The 18,407-nt window shown below is 40.1% G+C and overlaps 1 protein-coding gene across 2 annotated transcripts; it reads right to left on the bottom strand.

Annotated features, from left to right (window-relative positions):
- Nucleotides 1-1,375: 1,375 nt before the first annotated feature.
- vegfc (vascular endothelial growth factor c) lies at nt 1,376-17,449 on the bottom strand. Of its 2 annotated transcripts, none has more exons than XM_054779367.1 (7): nt 17,141-17,449; nt 12,579-12,798; nt 11,873-12,063; nt 10,819-10,958; nt 8,841-8,965; nt 7,782-8,106; nt 1,376-3,512 (listed from the first exon to the last, which is right to left on the bottom strand). In XM_054779367.1, exons 1-7 carry the CDS (start codon nt 17,243-17,245, stop codon nt 3,404-3,406), a joined length of 1,215 nt encoding a protein of 404 aa, XP_054635342.1. In that variant the 5' UTR covers nt 17,246-17,449; the 3' UTR covers nt 1,376-3,403. The 2 variants fall into 2 exon arrangements, with proteins under 2 accessions (XP_054635342.1, XP_054635343.1); XM_054779368.1 differs by lacking the exon at nt 17,141-17,449 and adding an exon at nt 12,872-12,958.
- Between the last annotated feature and the right edge of the window lie 958 nt (nt 17,450-18,407).

Raw genomic sequence — 18,407 nt, 5'->3', positions numbered from 1 at the left:
AAGAACCTTGAAAAACATTTCTTTTATGTTCAACAATGATAACACACCCAGTTCCCAACAATAAGTGTGTGTTCTCTTGCCGTCTATCTCATCAGTTTCCATTGCGCGAGCGCGCACACTCACACACACACACACACACACACGGAGATCGTAAGTCATACTGCGTTTGAATGGCAGGAAGGGAGTGGGATTGTTAATACCGGTCTTAACGGTAACATATGGTGTGAACTGTTTTTGTGGCTTTAACTTCTCTGTCTGCTTCCGTGTCTCTCTCTCTCAAATCACAATCCACCAACATCTTATCTTTCCATCAGCAGACCTGGCTAATTCTGTCCACTTCCTTCCCTCTTATAGAGTCTTGAGGTGCCATGTGTGTGTGCGTTCTAAGTGTGTGTTTACTGAACCTCCAACATTTCCAGCCCTGAGATCCTGGAAACTAAAACAAAAACATACACAAACTCTGGCTCGCTGACAAATGGTGCATCTTGTGTTACTGTCATACTGTATATATATTAAAAATAATCTATGAAAAGCATTTTTATCAGGATATAAAAGATGTAAGAGTGTTGTTAAAACACTCAACTGAATGTTTATTAACAAAATACAGTAAATATTGTGCACCCCAAAAGTCATATTATTATTATTATTATTATACAGGCTTATTGTTCCTTCTTAGCAGCATATGGTATGTAATGGTCTGGTGGTTTTTGTGCATTGACTATGTTTCCATGCACATGATATTGCAGTTAAGGCTGATAATGTCTCAGACACGACGTGCTTGCATCCACAAGCCATAGGAGTATTCCCGTTTACATGTTAACCAGCATATTCCCAATATTGTCGCTGATAAAAAACAACAATAATATGCACATTCAACTCTTAACTGCCAACCCACGGGGGTTTAAAGTGCGGACCGGGGTCTATTTGCGACCGACAGCTGTTTTTTTTAGTGGCCTGCGGCACTTTCTGAAAGCTAATTTAACAAGAGAGCTAAAAAAAAAAAACAGCAAAAATGTAAAAAAATCAGCATTATTTTTACAAGAATAAAGTCAAAATATTAAGAGAAAAAAGTTGTAATCTAATGAGAAAAAGTCAATTTTATGAGAACAACATAACCTTAGGAGTAAAAATAACATCAATTTAGTAGCATTAAGTGAAAAATGAACAAAAAATACATTATTTTTTAAAAGTAATAATATTATGAGAAACAAAAAACACAACAAATAGTAATGAGTTGTAAGAAAGTTGAAATAGTTCGAAAATTTAAAAAACCCCAGCAGAAATAGAAAAAAAAAACAGATAAATTGAAAATATTAAAGTAAAAAGTCGTATTCTAATGTGAAAAAAGTCTAAAGGCAAGTTGTAATATTATGAGAACCAAACAGAACAAAATACGGTTGTAATTTTTGGAAAATGAGGCTAGGAAAAGAGTTATGATATTGTGGGAATAAAGTCAAAATATTATGGGAATAAAGTCATATTACGAAATGAAAATTTCCAAAGAAAATATTGGGAAAATGATAAAAACAACAGCAAAAATGGGGAAAAAAAGAGCAAAGACCGAAAAAGTAATAATATGCTCTTTTATTTATATCACAAAGCTGCGGTGCAGTTTTTTCTACAGTATATAATTTATTCATACTTGGGTTGGTTTACAAAATATCAAAGTGGCCCTTGCCTTGCATTTTTCAGTATGTTGCCCATGGTGGAAAAAGTTTGGACACCCCTGACCTAACTCCAAACCCCTGACGTGACCACCCCAACCCCTCAGACATTTGTGTACCACTTCCAATCAGCTTTGACAGAAGTTTATTCCTTTCAGACTGAGCACCGCTGATAATAACTAAGACAAAAAAGGCACAGCAAAAAAGAGAAAAAGTATTTTACAATAAGTTTTTAATCACGCAAAAATATGAATTCATCACAGCGTGTAGTAATTTTGATCAAATAATTGTCGGAGGTTCGTGTGACTTTCTTCTTCAATCTTCATTTCCATTCTTCTGATTGTTTGCAGTGTTGTTTAAATGTATCTCTAAGGTCAGTTCATTCTTGAGTATTGGGTCTAGAGCAGGGGTCACCAACATTTTTTCTTGTGAGAGCTACTTTTAGAAAATGAAAATGGCCACGAAATGATTTTCCTACCCCTATTTCAACCCAAACAAATCAAATATGCTTGTTTTACCAAAACATTCACAAAATGCTGGTATCCACAACTCACATTTTATGTTTCAGAATACTTTTCTTTCTAGTGTTCTCACATTATTAACTGAAAACCTGAATGAAAAGCAGGCCTGCGGGCGCCTCATGTGGTCGTGGGGGGCTACCTGGTGCCCGCGGGCACCGCGTTGGTGACCCCTGGTCTAGAGTTTACCATAAGACACTTCAAACATGAAAGCCTCGTCCACACCCAAACAAAAAAGATTTCTTTCTTTACCATTTTAGTAAATATCGGTCTACATGGGGTTGTATCAGGATACAACCCTCTCCACTCGAAAAAACAAAACAAAAAAAAAAACCAGAGAAGAAGACTGAAGAGAGGCTATGTCCACAGGTATATTCTAAAGGCATACTGTATTTTTCTCCTTAATTATGATTTATTTTGTCCTTAAAACTGAGCTTTTGGAAGACTCCAGCCAGGGTAATCATTTTCAAAATGCTAATGCTTTTCTTGGTGACTGTGCTCCCAACTCCCTTGACATCATTAATCATCTCCTCACTTGCGATTCTGGGCTGGTCCCTCATTTTTCCTCACAATCATCCTTACCCCACTGGCTGAAATCTTGCATAGTGCTCCAGAGCGAGGGCGATTGACTGTTATACTCAATTTATGAAGTATTTTGATTGTAATATAAAAAATGCTGCCTATTGTATTACAAATAAATAAAGATAATATAATTAAATATAAGTTAAGTTGAGGGCAGCCATTTTTTTTGTATTGATAGCCATCTTAATGTCATAAAGATTATAAAAACGGGAGAAAAACTTGTTTGTTTTTGAAAGCCAGGCTTGTCTTAGTTACGGACAATGGCTGTGGCGGCATGCCTAGTTAGCTTCCTTGCTACACTCGCAGTAAAAGCTAAAGAGTCTGTTGTAGAAGTCCCAATAAAATCATGAATTTACGCAGCTTGAAAGCAAGCCCTCGGTAGTGTCGTCTGGTCGTCAACATCAACTCCAGAAAACAGAGAGGCGGGGGTTGTGATGTCACCGATTCACAAAAGTAACATAAAAGTCGAATACGCTGCGGTGTGGCCGGGTTCTTACTCACTTTCATCCAAGTCAAGAGCTGCCATTGCAGTCCATGGAGATGTCCAATCAGGGCCAATGGGTCAATAGGACATGGGGACATGGTCTGTGTTCCATTGAACTGCTCGTCGGCAGCTTTAAGTGTTCTAGAATGTGGTGGTTAGTCGAGTCGTCTCCAGTGGGACGGCACACAGCGGCACACTTCTTCACTGAAGAAAAAGCCTGCTTCACACCTTCGTCTCCTGACTTCACATGGAGGCCTGAGACAACTGGAACCAAGGAGAAAAATATATACAACCATTATTCGATTTCTAATCAATAGAAATTGATATACAGTCTCAGCGCTTATTTAAAAAAAAAACGTTTCCTATTAGTTAACGGTATGCCATAATCACGGTTCAATACGTCACTCGAGTTTTAAGTCATGGTTCAGTTCATTTTGGGTACAGTAAAAAAAAAAAACTACCAAAAAACCCCTAAAATCTCTTAGCTTTTGTGTTGGGCCATGTAAAGAAAAATTGACGAATGTCAGTTTGTATATTAAAGATGAAAAACAAACTCTTTAGTATCCCAAGTCGGCTCAAAATGGCCCCCAGGCTGCACTTCGGAGACTACTGATTTCCATGATTTACAACGTGAATCGTTTTATAAAAGTTCAATGATGCAGACAAGTTTAGCAGTACGAGTTTGAACAGTGTGAATTATTATTGTTTATTGTTATTGTCTGCCAGTGAAATGAGCTTACAGCAAAACAGCAACACAAAAACTTGCATTACTTGGATACAGTCATGGAAACAATGATTGGACCACCCTTGTTTCTTCGGTTTATTGGTCAATTTTAATGCCTGGTACAACTAAAGGTACATTTGTTTGGACAAATATAATGATGATAACAAATATAGCTCATAAGAGTTGAATTTAAGAGCTGATATCTAGCAACTTCCATGGTTTTCTTGATAATAATAAAAATCCCTTTGGGTGGGGGGTCCAACATTGGAGCAATCTAATGTGCCTTAGTTATTATGTACTGTGTAAAACTAAGACAGCAACAACATCATATTAAGGCACAAAATGAATACAGACCCAACATCCACCAGTACGAGCCTGGAGTTGGTCAGAGAGAGATTATTACGTCACTGTTTGATGTGTGTGGTAAAAGGCAGTGTGCTAGCATGAGTTAACTTGAGGTTGTGTACCAACAAATATGGCCATTAGCAAAAGTTAATTCCCACATGGTATCAGCATTTGACACCAAATATGAGGTGAAAGAAAAATTGTAAAAATACAGTACAGCTATCTGTGGAGCGTGGGAGAAAGTTAGTACATGCACAATGGTGCGTTCAAGGACTGTCAAACAAAAAGGGACGGGTCGCTGCATATACAGTACATGCAAAAACTATGGGATTTGTAACTGTATATTATTTTAAAAATAAAATAATGGCCCATATTTCCAAAATTGATATGCATTTGCATAAAATTCAATGTAGTGATTTACAAATGTATTTTTTTTTTAAATCATCAAACCCCGGCCACGGGCCGGTAAGCTTTCAGGTCTGGTGGTTGGGGACATAGACATAGATAGACGCTGCATCGAGTGCGTTTGTCCACTGCTGCGATACGTCAACGTCGCCGCCATATTGAATGGGTCAAGGCTGCGCTGTAAATGAACACAAGTCAATGTCCTTACTTTCATAAAGCGCCTTTCTACAAAGAAATTGAAGTTAATTCCTCTCGTTTATACATTCACACACATACTAATATACTTCAGAAATAGCTAGGCACCAAAAACAATCACATTGTCACAAAAAGTTGGTGCCCAATTGTGCTTTATGAAAGTAAGTACATTTACACAGCAGCCTTGCCCCATCCAATATGGCGGCGACGTTGACATACGACTCAGTGCTCCATGCGGCGTCTGTCTATGTCTGCGTTTGGGGACCCCTGCTCTAAAAGCTCAACCAAAGCAATGTTTGAAAAACAGAAGACAATTCAAACTACAAACATTTAAATGGGAAAATGTTGAAAACAAGCAAGCAATGCGAGACCACCATAAGTCGGGAAGAATTTAATAAAACGAAACACTAAACCCACAGACTCATGAAACCTAAAACCTTAATTATTTAGTAGATATCAAGAAAAAAGAGCCTACATCTCATCTTTGTGTCTTGACTATTATTATTATTATTATTATTATTATTATTATTATTATTATTATTATTATTATTATTATTATTCAGAACCACCTTTTTTGAGGGTTTTAACATACTTGAAAACTAAAAATCTTGTGAGAATGTGGATTGGTCCAGCATGGTCACACGCTGGTCTACATGCCTTGCCTTTATTGGCCGACTGCATTTCATTGCTGAGTACTACAAGAGACCAATGACGCATAAAATACTTCCTGTCCCTGACTACATAATGACTGCGTGGAAATTCTGTATGCCTCTGTACCAAACCAAATGGTATGTATCAAAATAGAAACATCAATAATGTGTACCGTGACACCCCTAATCAGCATCCATCAAATACAGTACTTACCTGTGCACCAACAGGTAAAACATTGTCTGTGCAGCCACTGGTAACTGAACAGTGGACATATTGAAGTGTTTGCTCTATCCAAAAACCAGAAGGTGACGTGGACTGCCTTTGGGTCACATACACGCAACCCAGCAATACATTTCCTTTTTCTGTGTTATGTTTCAATGCCAATTGTGCAAATGACCCCGGGCCTCACTTTGGACACCACTCATGATACACAAGTACACTTGAAAAACACAAAAACAGGTCACACTGGACGGATGTGTGTGTGTGTGTGCGTGTGTATTGTTTTTTTCTTCTGTGCTGGGACAGGAAATAGTTAAGTGACAGGTACGAAAGGTCATTAGCGCAGCAAAGTCTTCTATTACACACTGGGGAGTTTTAAATGAGTGATATCCTCTTGTGACGTGTGAGTCACAAACTTGTTCAAAACTGGAGACAAATTGTACTCATGCACTTCATCGACTGGTATGGAATGGAGTTGTGTGGTGTGGTGTGGTATGTTATGGTGTAGTATGGTATGGTTAGGGTTCGGCATCCCTCTTTTTTTATGAATTTAAGCCAAACTTTTTAGCAGTTTCTTCTTGGTTGATGCTCACTTTGTTGGTGTTCGCGGCTATTTCTTCTGTTTGGCAAAGTGGGCATCGAAACTACTTGGAGGAGTCTAAATAAAAAAATGTAAACAATCCCAGGAGAATCACAATGGTAGTCTCAGTTCCCATCAATGCTCGAGACTTGATGCCCAACCCTAGGTATGGTACAGTGTGGTGTGGAGTGGTATGGGGTGGTTTAGAATTGAGTTTAAAAATCTCCTACTTGCATGTAAAGCACTACACAGTCAGACACCAGTATACAGTATCTTAAAGAGCTCCTAGAACCCTATCAACCCAGCAGAACACTTTGCTCCCAGAATTTCCAATTACTTGCAACTCCTAGAATTTTTAGAAGTAGGATGGGAGGTAGAGCATTTAGTTATCAAGCTCCTCTGTTATGGAACCAACTCCACTACTCAATCCGGGGGGCAGACACCCTCTCCCAGTTTAAAAGTAAACTCAAAACTCATATCTTTGCTAAAGCATATAGTTAGAACTGACTACTATTTTTGTATTTATTTGTATATCTCAACCCAACCGGTCGAGACAGACGGCCGACCCACAGAGCCTGGGTTCTGTCCAAGGTTTTTTCGTCAGTGGGAGTTTTTCCTTGCCTCCATCGCCTAGCGCTCGCTCATGTGGGTTTTCAGTTGGTTCTCGGTTTTCATTTATGACCTTCATGTGTAAAGTGCCATGAGATTAAATGCTGTTATGATTTTAATAAATTGAATTGAATTTAATTAGTTTATTTGTGGTGGTTAGCATGTTGGCCACACAGTCTGGAGATCGGGAAGATTTGGGTTAGAATCTCCGTTGGGCATCTCTGTGTGGAGCTTGCATGTTCTCCCCTGTGTTCTCCGGGTTCCTCCCACATTCCAAAAACATGCATGTTATGTTAACTGGCGACTCTAAATTGTCCATAGGTGTGAATGTGAGAGTGAATGGTTGTTTGTCTATATGTGCCCTGGCGACCAGTCCAGGGTGTACCCCGCCTCTCGCCCGAGGTCAGCTGGGATAGGCTCCAGCATGCCCGCGACCCTAGTGAGGATATGCGGCATAGAAGATCCTCAGTGTAGCAAGCATAGGTCTGATTTTACTTGACATATGTAGACCATTTAAAGACATGCATGCAGTTTGAAGCCTGCACTTTCAACATAAGTAGACAGAGTGAGCCTGTGTATGACTCTGTCATGCTGTGCCACCTTAAATCCAACACATACATTTTCCACACCGGAATGTTCCTCAGAGTTAAATCACACCGTTGTGCAGTAATAGTAATAGTAAATGTGATGATGAATGGCAGTGATAAATTAAATTAACAGTTTGCAAACAAAAATCGAGTCAGTTGGTGACTTTGCTGTGGTATTCTCTAATATACTGAAAACATTCAAAAATAATGTGTCTTACCTGCACGTAGCATGATGAAACCTCCGCCCTTTTAGAAAACACTTATTGGGTGACTCGTTACATTCGCAGGAACACTTTGTTTTGTTGAGTGGCTGGTGCTTTGGACAAGTCCTGCTGCATGTGCACTGGCAGGTGTCCTTGTTGTATATGTGGTTCTGAGGGCATGAGTGGGTCGGCGGAGTGTTGCACAGACACTGGCAAGTACTGTGGTCAAAGTGGCGATGAGCACCGCAGTCTGGAGACGGATCTGTGTGCTGACATACACACTGACAGGTTTCCAAATGCAATTCCTTATGCGGGCCACACACATCAGCTGGGAATATGTCTGGAGAGATGGACAGACAAGCGAAACTGCAGATTTATATAACGTATCCACCCAAATACAAGATGGACCCTCTTTTTCAAGACTCGTTTTTGGGGAAAAAACTGCGTGCTGCCGCCAGCTGCCAACTGTTGCGCACATTTCAGTCACATGTTTCACAGTGTTTACACTAGTCAGGATTTAGTTAGGATTTCTATGCTCTAACTATGAAAATATTCCATTTATTACTGTTGAATCCTACTTCAATTCATTCATTGTGGTCAGGTCTGGAACCAATCAACTGTAAACCTCTAAACATTCTACTTTTCCAGTATTTCCCCCCCCATGTCCGTGAACGTCCCCTTCTTCATTCTCATCAACTTCCCACCAGTCGTGATTCCGAATGACAAGGGCCATCGTAACAATGCAATCAAGGCTCTTTAAATATGGACGCCACATTCACGCATCACTTTGCGTTGACCTTCAACGATGAAGTGGAGGCGTGAAAGGGCGCAACTTGAGGCGGAGTTGCGTCTCATAAAAGATTAGAAGTCTCCGTACGGCAGAAACCCAAAATGTGCATCGAGAGAAAAATATTCAGTAGGTCACTTTTTATAAGTCTGAATATTTTTGTCCGTACACGCATTTTGGGTTTCTGCCTCACGGAGACTTTCAGTCAGAATTCCACACACATTTTTAAAGATGAGACCGCAGAAAATAAACATAGCCTGTTGGTTAGAAAACGTGCAAAAGCTCACCGAGTTCTTGGGGTGATCTCAGAAGGGACAATGATGGGGAAGGATTGGTTGCGATGTTGACACATCGACACTGTCTGCTGCTCCAATCTTGATCTTGGGCACATGCCTGATTGACTATTGGGCACCTTCAACAAACATTTCAACAGTCTTTTAAAAAATGTCACTTTAAGTCTCAAGTAAATATAACAGGTTTTTAGGAAACCTGACCACAAATATTTGTGTATTAAATTAGATTAAATAGATTTGTCAAAATACAGTGGGGAAATAAGTATTTAAAAAATGATCAAGACCTACAGGTTATATTTCATGTAGGGGTCTAACAGTACATGTACAGTGGAACCTTGGTTAGCATCCGCCCCGGTTAGCGTGTTGTTTGGTTGACGTCGAAAATTCACAACATGATTTTGCCTCAGTTTGCGCGCATTCTCTGGTTAGCGTACAATATGGCGCACGTCTTGTCGCGTTATTAATACACTGCCTTAGTCCATCTGTATTCTTAATTAGGGCGATCAAAGTTATCACGTTAACTTCGATTAACGTGTGCATGTCCTGTTTGACGCTCGGTCCAACCCACAGTTGGAGGAATTTAGAAAATCATAACATGTTTTCTATGCTCCAACTATGAAAAAAATGTAAAATGTAAAAATCCATTTGACATGGTCGGGTCTGGAACCAATGAATCGTGATTAAACGAGGGATTACTGTATTCCTCTGTTGTTATAATGCTTTGTGCTGTGTTTTAATATCATTGGGAAAACAATTTTGTTCTGTTTTAGCCACTTACAGTAAACCCTGAGCTTGAGAGGCTTGCCAGAAAAAGATATATCAAAACTAAATACAAGGTCTACATTGGGGTGGTCAAACTTTTTGATTGGCGGGCCACATTGGCTTAAAAAATTTGGCCGACGGGCTGTCTATGTATAGGTGGTCATCAATCAGACCGACATACAAGTTAACACATCACATAAATCAACTACTGCAACTACGTGGGTAATAAACAACAACTAAGCGCTAAACGTGTAACTTAAACTTATTTACAAGTGCTGGGTAGTCCTGTGGCGAATGATAAAACATTGGCTCTCGAAGTATGTGAACGGACCTCCTTGTTTAATTCCCCGACGACCTCCTCAACATGTTTTGCAATCAAGCAAAAATGCAACATGTTGGGAGTGACAGTACCACAAGCTACCCAGCATGCCTTGCGGCAGGAATATATGGTTGTAATTTTGGCATGGGTGTTATGCACCCATTTATATGCTCACATGGTGCAATGGGTAGGTTACATTGTGTGTCACGTGTGTGTTGACGTGTTGTGTGGATCGCTTTTTTGTCCAAGCTACAGACTGCGTCTGACTATTTCCTGTTCGACTCAAGTGCGCCAAAGCACCAAGTAAAGTTGCCAGCTACAGTTTAGACGTAACAGGTTGTGGGCCGGATTAAGACGTTTGGTGGGCCTGATGTGTGAAGCTGCTTTTTCAGTAAGTGTTGGTGGTAGAACAATGATATTGTGCCGTTGGAAAAGCTAAGTGTTAGCTTTCAAACGGTGCCAAGTGTGTCGCATTACTGTTTTGTTTTATGAAATCATTAATGACATATGCTGGTCTCTGACTGCTTGTTTGTTTTCCACATTTGCCCATTTAAGTTACAGTTACCGTAGCAACACAAGTGCTACCACGCTGCCCCTTGTACTTGGGTCCAGCAGTTTTAAAAGGTTAAATTACACCCCATTTGTAGTGCAACTACGTGCATTGTGCATGTAAAACATGTAAAACATGTGAAATGTGCTAAATCTACAGATTTGGCACATTTCATGATGCACAAACTCAGTTGTGTTGCCCATCCCGCAAAAGTATGTTCCTTACAAACGCGGTGTGGACACACTTTCCAAGGTATAAAATGTATTGGCACCAAACACAGAATGTTTGGTTGTAGGTATATCACCCAATTTGAAAACATTCTGATAAAGTTTAGTACTTACTCAGGAAAGGATCTCCTGATGATGCTGTGGACTTGTTTGTACGTGTCAAGTTTGGACAAACACCTGCACTGCGTGTGATTGGCCACACTGATCGTTACAGGCTTGGTGCCTTGGGTGACAGGTACTGTGATCTCAAAAATCTGGAAAATGAAAAAAATCATTTAGACAAAGAATTACACAAATGGACAATATTATACAATTATACAGTTGGATTGCAAGGAAACTACACCAGCACAATTATCTGCATATATACTAGGGGTGTAACGGTACACAACAATCACTGTTCGTTACTTATCTCAGTTTTACAGTCAAAGTTTGGTTCATTTTGGGCACAGTAAGGGAACAAAATGCAAAACATAAAACTTCTTTAAAGCTTTTCTGTAAAAAGCTTTTACGATGTCTTAAATTAAACATACCTGCTGGTAGGTAATTCTCCAAAAATGATTCTCAAATAAATAATAAAAACATAGGTATGGTTTACAGGTCAATTTAAGGGTGGAGGTGGCCACTGTGATACATTTTGTACATTAAAGATGATAAAATAGTTGAAGGGTCAACGTTGGAACGAAGTTTCTACAACCTTTCGTTCTAGAGATATGGCCACTTCATTTGAACATTTCCATTTCCGGGTTTGAATCTTTCCGTCGGTCTTAACCCTAACCCCTAACCCAATTCACTGAGAATCAGTCGATCAATCTACCAATTGATTGTGATTGACTGATTGGGCACAAGTGAATTAATGAAACCCTTCATTGATTTATTACAAATCCATTGTGTTAACTAACACTCTTTGGAAAAGACGTGCCATTTGAAGTCTCTTAAAACCTGTAAACTATCGTAACTTTGGCCGTATCCCTCACAGGCGGCAGAGATGTGTGTATTGCTTATTTGATTACAATATAGTGAATTGATTACAAAGCGTGTCTGGGTACTTTTGTCTATATTAGTTTGGTAATATGGATTTGCAATGCGAAGAACCTCACTGAGAACTGCCAAAGGATATTTCCTTTTCAGCATAAAATATTGACAGTTGAAAGAAGATGGGTGTACTCACAGATTTGCTGACATAACCAGTGGAGATATTCCTGCATTGTTTGTCCTCTGAGTGGCAGCATCCTCCACATCTGTAGACGGACACACATGGTGGTTTATAGAAGATGTTGGTGGGTGCACCAAACTCCCTGCCCACGTCGACACACACTTCCCTGGGTATGCACTGGGTTTTTCTCCACTCTGACTCTATACCTGCACACACAAAGTATCCACACCACCGCAGTTCATCAGTGGCCGGCTCTGGGGTGTCGCCCCTCACTCAAATATCCAGAAAAGAAATACAAATATAAATAATAATAAAAAAAACACTTTTTTTCTCAGAAGTTAATTTGTCTACAACTTTATGTTGCTGCTGTTGGTAATTAGCCTATTCCAGCGTTTCCCCTACCTACAAAAATGAGTAGACCCCTCACATTTCTGCCAAATTTTTTTCTCCCTGCGTTCATGTGACTTAGTGTTACAAGGTCTTAGGTGTGAATGGGCAGCAGGTGTGTTAAATTTGGTGTTATCACTCTCACACTTTCTCATACTGGTCACTACAAGTTCAACATGGCACCTCATGGCAAAAAACTCTCTGAGGATGTGAACAAAAGAATTGTTGCTCGACATAAAGATGGACCGGTCATCTTTGGGACTTGCTAAGATGAGATTTTTTTTTCCAGGTTACTTCATTTGTGCTGGACAAAGCCCCAAGCAGAAAAACCTACTTTTGAGAACATCCAAGTTGAGGTAGGCAGCGGCAAAGGTTGTCTCATCCGTTTCTGCTAATGGGCTCAGGCGCTGAGACAGTTTGGACATAGCAGCAAATGGTAGTTTAGATCTACACTTCAGAGCAGCCCAGTATAAAGGGTAGATGAGACGCATCAGTTCATCAACACTGGATGCTGAGCGCAACCTCTGTTCCATGTCTGGTAATGAAGGAGAGTCCTGAAACAAACAAGAGACAACATACCGTATTTAAAGTCTAGCAGGGATTACAAAAAAATAAACATGTAATTACTATTTGTTAGGGTGTTCTTTGTCACTGAGTAGCAGGGTTTCGGTGTGGATTCTCTTCAGCATGGGGAGCCAGTGGGGCAGGACAGGCATAAAGAGGTCACAAGTCCAGATATGAGTGAGTAGGCATGCAGCAGAGATTTGGATTTATTGGAGTTTTTAATAATTTTGGATGGTAAACTGTAGAGGGGACTGTTACAGTAATCCAGACAGGGAGCTGGTGGGTGAAGTTTTCATTTGGTCTAGTTCGGAGTCAGGCAAGAAGAGATGGTTGCACTAGTCAGTGAGATCTGTGAAGTTGGGCTGTGAAGGTCAAAATATTGAAGAGGCGGCCATTGAGAATGTGGTCGGGGAATAAGAGCTACGTTGATGGAGGGAAGGTGTCTGATGATGAAAGAACCCGAAACACCCAATGACCCCAGGCTACATCACTGATGATATGTCCCAGTGGGTCCATGATATGTATCTTTTACCTTTTTTTCCCCAATGGCATTTTTTTTCCATATGATAATTCCTGGTCCGAAACCAGCCAGCATCTGGTGTGACCACCATTTGCCTCAAATGCCGCATACATCAATTAAAACCTTAAAAAAATGTTATTGATGGCATCTTGAATGCACAGAGATACCGAGCATCTTTGAGCTGCTCTGGTTTGGCATATACAGTACCCCCGGACCTACTGCCCCCCATACAGTGGCCTTTAATTGTGACTAATGTCGAATCAGCATCTTGATATGCCAAACCTGTGAAGTACCACAATCTACCAGCGAGAGCATATACTACATACATACAGTACATACATAAGCATAAGCAAGCTTTGTTTTCTTCAGTTACCGTACAATATTACGCATAACAAACAAGTCTGTTTGCCGTGTACTGCACCATTCCACGAAATCAAATGGCCAAACAAAGCACTCCACACACTGACTCACTGTCTGTGCATTTTTCACCGAGTGGGACTGCTAAATAAAGAAGGTGAAAAACACTAAAAAAAAAAGCCTTGAATTCAAGAAAGAACTCGTGGCAAAGTATAAAGATGGCGCCTACATGGTTGATCTCGCCAGGATGTACAGGAGGTCCACATCAACAGTAAGTTGCATCCTGAAGAAAGAAGACATTAAGGAAGCTAATGTTGGCGTTAATGAAACAAATCACCAACGATTGAAGACGTTGAGAAAGTTGTTGTTGGTGTGGATCCCTTCCTCTCCTCTCACCTCCTACCTTCAATAAAGGTAAAAGTGATGTTAAATGTTCATTTATCAATTTTATTGGTCATTTATACTTATTTTGCATTGTTTTTTGCATGTAAAACTATAATTATTGTCTATAAAATTACAAAATCTTTGTTAATATTTTTCGGTGATTGCAACGGATTAACAGGATATACATTTTCCTATGGGAAAAATTGCTTCGGTTTTCTTACATTTTAGTTTTTGCCAGACCTTTTGGAACAAATGAATACCAAAACCAAACCCTGTGCATGTGCCAGGGACACCTCACCTGTCTGCCTTTGTACCCTCATGTTGGACACATGCCGTAAATGTCCCAAGGGCGGTAGGGACAGTAGGGGCAGGGAGGCAGGACAAGGTAGTCCCGCGTGGCAAGAGTGTATGAAAGTATGGAAGTGACAGAGAGAGAACAAGTGACAAAGTGGCAGGAAAGTGTGAGGAAAATAAGCCAGAGGGCCGTGAAGCCCACTTGGCAGGTGTAAACAACGCGACTGCGTCTTGGCTGGTACAGCGTTTTTCCCCTTTTTTGTATGTTATTTTTATTGTTTTCTTGCAACAGAGCACGCTTTGTCATCTAGGCGGTGTATTTATGGTGCTTATTGAATAACTGGGCACTTACACAGTTGGAGAAGTTAGGTGAAGCAGTATGAGGAAATGACAAATCCATAGTTTCCTGCTGGTTTGTGTGTAAATTTTGCTTGTCGTTGCAAACTGCACACTGGAGGTGTTCATACTCGGCTCAACTTGATGACAGCGACAGGTTCAGATTACACCCTTCTCTGAGTTACTTTTTTTCTTGAACTTTTTTCTCCTTACGATGGACTCATGTTCATAATAACTTCTCCCGAAATCCCTATTTGAATGATTTCCACATGCGAGAACAGCGCATGTATGCAGCATTTTTGCTCTGACTTCACTTGACTTCTTGCTACGAATATTCTTATGTTTGCCCCCCTTCCCCTTCTTAGGCCTATTCCACCTATGATTAAAGAATTTACTGACATCAGTGACATGTCGGGAGACACTAAACCTGACGTTTCCTTTTAAATTGAAACCAAAAAAGCAGCTGGACCAAGCCAAACCAATATCAGCAGGTCACTCATGTGCATGTTTCTGTCCAAACTGTCAGAAACAGAAGCCATGAGAGTGTCAGGAGGGCCCGACATCCACAATGTCTGCAAGTGAGGCCTGTGCGTGTGTGTGCGCGCATGCATGTGTTATTTTTTTACGTTTAGGGATATGAAAGCTGGATTAAAAAAACGTATCATCAAAATTGAACAAATGGCTGAAATCTACTGCTTCTAACCTCATGTGGCACCGATGCGGACCGGAAGGGTTGTGATTGGTGGGCTTTTAGAAGATTCGCTGTGTGTATACGACTCATTCCATCGGTGTACAGCCCGCCTTTGATTTCAGATCAGCATTTATAATAAAATGACTGTAATACGCTGATTAGTTCCAGCTTCAATCACACTCGGCCCCCTCTCTTTAGTCACAAGGTTTCCCCAACCAATATATTCCGGAGGCAGAGCACAAAGACACTGACTGTGTCTCAAATAGCACACTTCCGTACTTATACTTGTTGGTGGTGCATTCAGAAAGTGTGTTCTCTTTGTGAAATTCAGCAAAACAGAGTGCACTGTCGCTCCCCATATGTTGCACTCAAAACGGCCAAAATGGTGAGTGCACAGTGCTGCACACTTACCACGCTCAATAGTTGCCATTCGGGATGAGCCGGATACTCGTTTATAACGAGTATCCGTTACGGATAAGGCATTTTTGGCAAATCCGAGCATGAAACGAGTACATGTCGTCATTATCCGTAATTGTGATGAAAGAAAATCCCCATTATGTAGTCACTCTTCACGCTCTGTGATTGGCCATTCACACACAGCGACCGCCACCTCCCTAGACAAACTGTGCAGGCTGGAGCCACAGAGGAGTTGATCGGCGCCTCATTCACTCGCAGTTGGCAAGTTGTTAACGGCTCGTGTGGCATTGCCCATGATCGCTTTTTTCCTTGAAATGTATTTTTGTCTCATTCCATGAAGTCGACAGAAAACAGGCGCGCTACCTACAATGTAAGAATTTTGTTAATTTTCAGTTGTCGGTACCCAGACGGTGGTGATAGTACCCTGCATTGACTGGCCATAACATTAGGTACACATGCACAAGAGCTGCATCAAACATTCTGCGTGTACGGCTATGATACTACATTATATACTGTACTATACATAAGCGTGGTCAAATATTACACCCCTCTCAATACGTTGCAGTATGCACTTGGCAACCTTAAACTTGTTTCGTAACGTACGCGGTGCATTTCGCTCGTGCACCAGCCGCTGCCGGGTTTCTTGTTTTCGTCCGCTTGCTGATAATTTGGCTGGTGATATCAAGTCAGTTGGAAAACTTTGCTTGTAGTACTGAACACGGTGCTTTTGAGAAAACTACAGTGAACACAGTTGACACATTATTTCCCTCTTTGCCATCACTGGATGTTAGCCCCACCCGTTTCCGGTTTATGCCCCGCCCACTCTGAGTACAGATACGGAAACAGATCATTTAGATGGGTGAACAGACACAGATACAGATAGAGATAGAGATAGTGGTGTACTCGCTCATTCCTCGCTCATTTCAGGTATAACAGTAATGTATTTGGGACAGCACGCCACTCACGCACCCAGGAGCTAAGTGTACATGTGTTAATTGAAACACACCTGTACAGTAAAACTTGTGTACTTTGACTTCTTGGCAGTATTTACACTACATATTAAACACACATCACTGTCACTTTACTGCCGTGTGTTTTCATCCATAATACATATCATGTATATACATTTAATGTATTACACAGTATGTTAACTCAAATACTCAAATGCTGAGTGATTTGTAATTCGAATATCACACGTTGCCGGCCGTAGTTCAAGCACAGAAATGAGCCTTAATTCCCTTAAAAGTGCATAATTGCAGTGTAACAGTAATGATATCATGCAGACAGGTCCTGAGTACAGGCAAGCAGGTACTTTTTTTTTTTTTTAACTTACCGCCTCATCCATGTGCTCCTCTTCATCATCATCAGAATATTCGCAGTAACTCAAGTCAGTGTGAAGCAGGTATGCCAGTAAGAAAGCTATTCCCACAAGGTGCATTTTAAAAAAAAATCAAGGCCAACAACTTTTTTGTAATCCAATCGATCATTAAAAAAAAACAAACAATTAAAACAAACCCTGAGTGCACGCGCCCCTCTCGTGCCGCTGACGTAACTGTCTCATTTGTCTTGAATGAATTTCATCCTTCTTTTTCTCTTCTTTTCTTCTTTGTCTGTGCGCGCGCACGTCTTCTTCAATTCAATGACTGCGTGCTCGTGTGCCGCCGTGAGTGGAAAGCGGCTCATACGGAAACATGCACACATCCGGTGTTGTGAAAAAGTCGCCTCAATAAAGGTCTGTGAGCTCCAGCATGTTGTTTTATACCGGAACACGGACAAATAGCCTTCACAACAAAAGCCGATGGCGTTTGTCCTTTTTGGTGAAAAGAGGACTACTGTGATGTATTTTTTTCACCCATGCAAGACTGTATGGAGTTTTTTCTTTAAGATTTAAGATTTATAAATAAATAGTTTAGGTATGAAATAATTAATAAATATAGCAAATCATTTTAATTATTCATTAGAATTGTGAAATACAATATAAAATAATTATACAAGGAGATATAATGCACATACATTATACAAAACAATTATTTTAATGAATCATAAAATAAAAAAGATTTAAAATTAAATGATTGAATTAAAAAAAAATACAATTGCCCCTTGCCACTTGGGAGTATAAATTTTGTGGCTTCACTATCACGTTTTTTAAAAAAGAAATGAATTAATAAATTATTGTGGTTGACTACGGCCTATTATTAGTCAAAATTATGCACATTTAATCAAATTTTACATATTCTTGCCCTAAGTTAAGCAATTTTAAGCATAAAAATGGCTAAACGAACGACAATGCAAATATAAGGCTTTCAGAAGACGTAATTTGTAGTATTCAACACTGGCCACTAGGTGTCAGTAATGTTACATTGATGAGAGAATTGCCACCGCAGGAAGTTATCTCTACTATATTTGGTAATATGAACGTGAAGGTGACTATAGGGTCATTTCATGTCTGGAGGGCTCTAATAATGTTAAAAACCGTATTTAAAAATGTTATAAACAGGTTGTGTATGCTCTAACTACGAAAATATTAAATTTGTAAAGAAGGAATTGTTACGGCGCCTGCAGTGTGGACCACAGAATGCAGAGGCAGTTGGAGCAGTTTA

This window comes from Dunckerocampus dactyliophorus, chromosome 6 (assembly GCF_027744805.1).
Source record: "Dunckerocampus dactyliophorus isolate RoL2022-P2 chromosome 6, RoL_Ddac_1.1, whole genome shotgun sequence".
In the NCBI taxonomy this organism is placed as follows: domain Eukaryota; kingdom Metazoa; phylum Chordata; class Actinopteri; order Syngnathiformes; family Syngnathidae; genus Dunckerocampus; species Dunckerocampus dactyliophorus.
Note: the sequence above shows the minus strand (reverse complement) of the source record. Positions and strands in the feature narration are given on the sequence as shown.

Bases quoted from the DNA above. Each gene is read 5' to 3' on its own strand.
- vegfc (XM_054779367.1), bottom strand. From the start codon at position 17,245: ATGCACCTTGTGGGAATAGCTTTCTTACTGGCATACCTGCTTCACACT. The intron at 12,799-17,140 runs GTAAGTTAAAAA...TGTTTGTTTCAG, and splicing joins AGGAGCACATGGATGAGGCG to GACTCTCCTTCATTACCAGA. The intron at 10,959-11,872 runs GTGAGTACACCC...TTCATTTTCCAG, and splicing joins CTGGTTATGTCAGCAAATCT to ATTTTTGAGATCACAGTACC.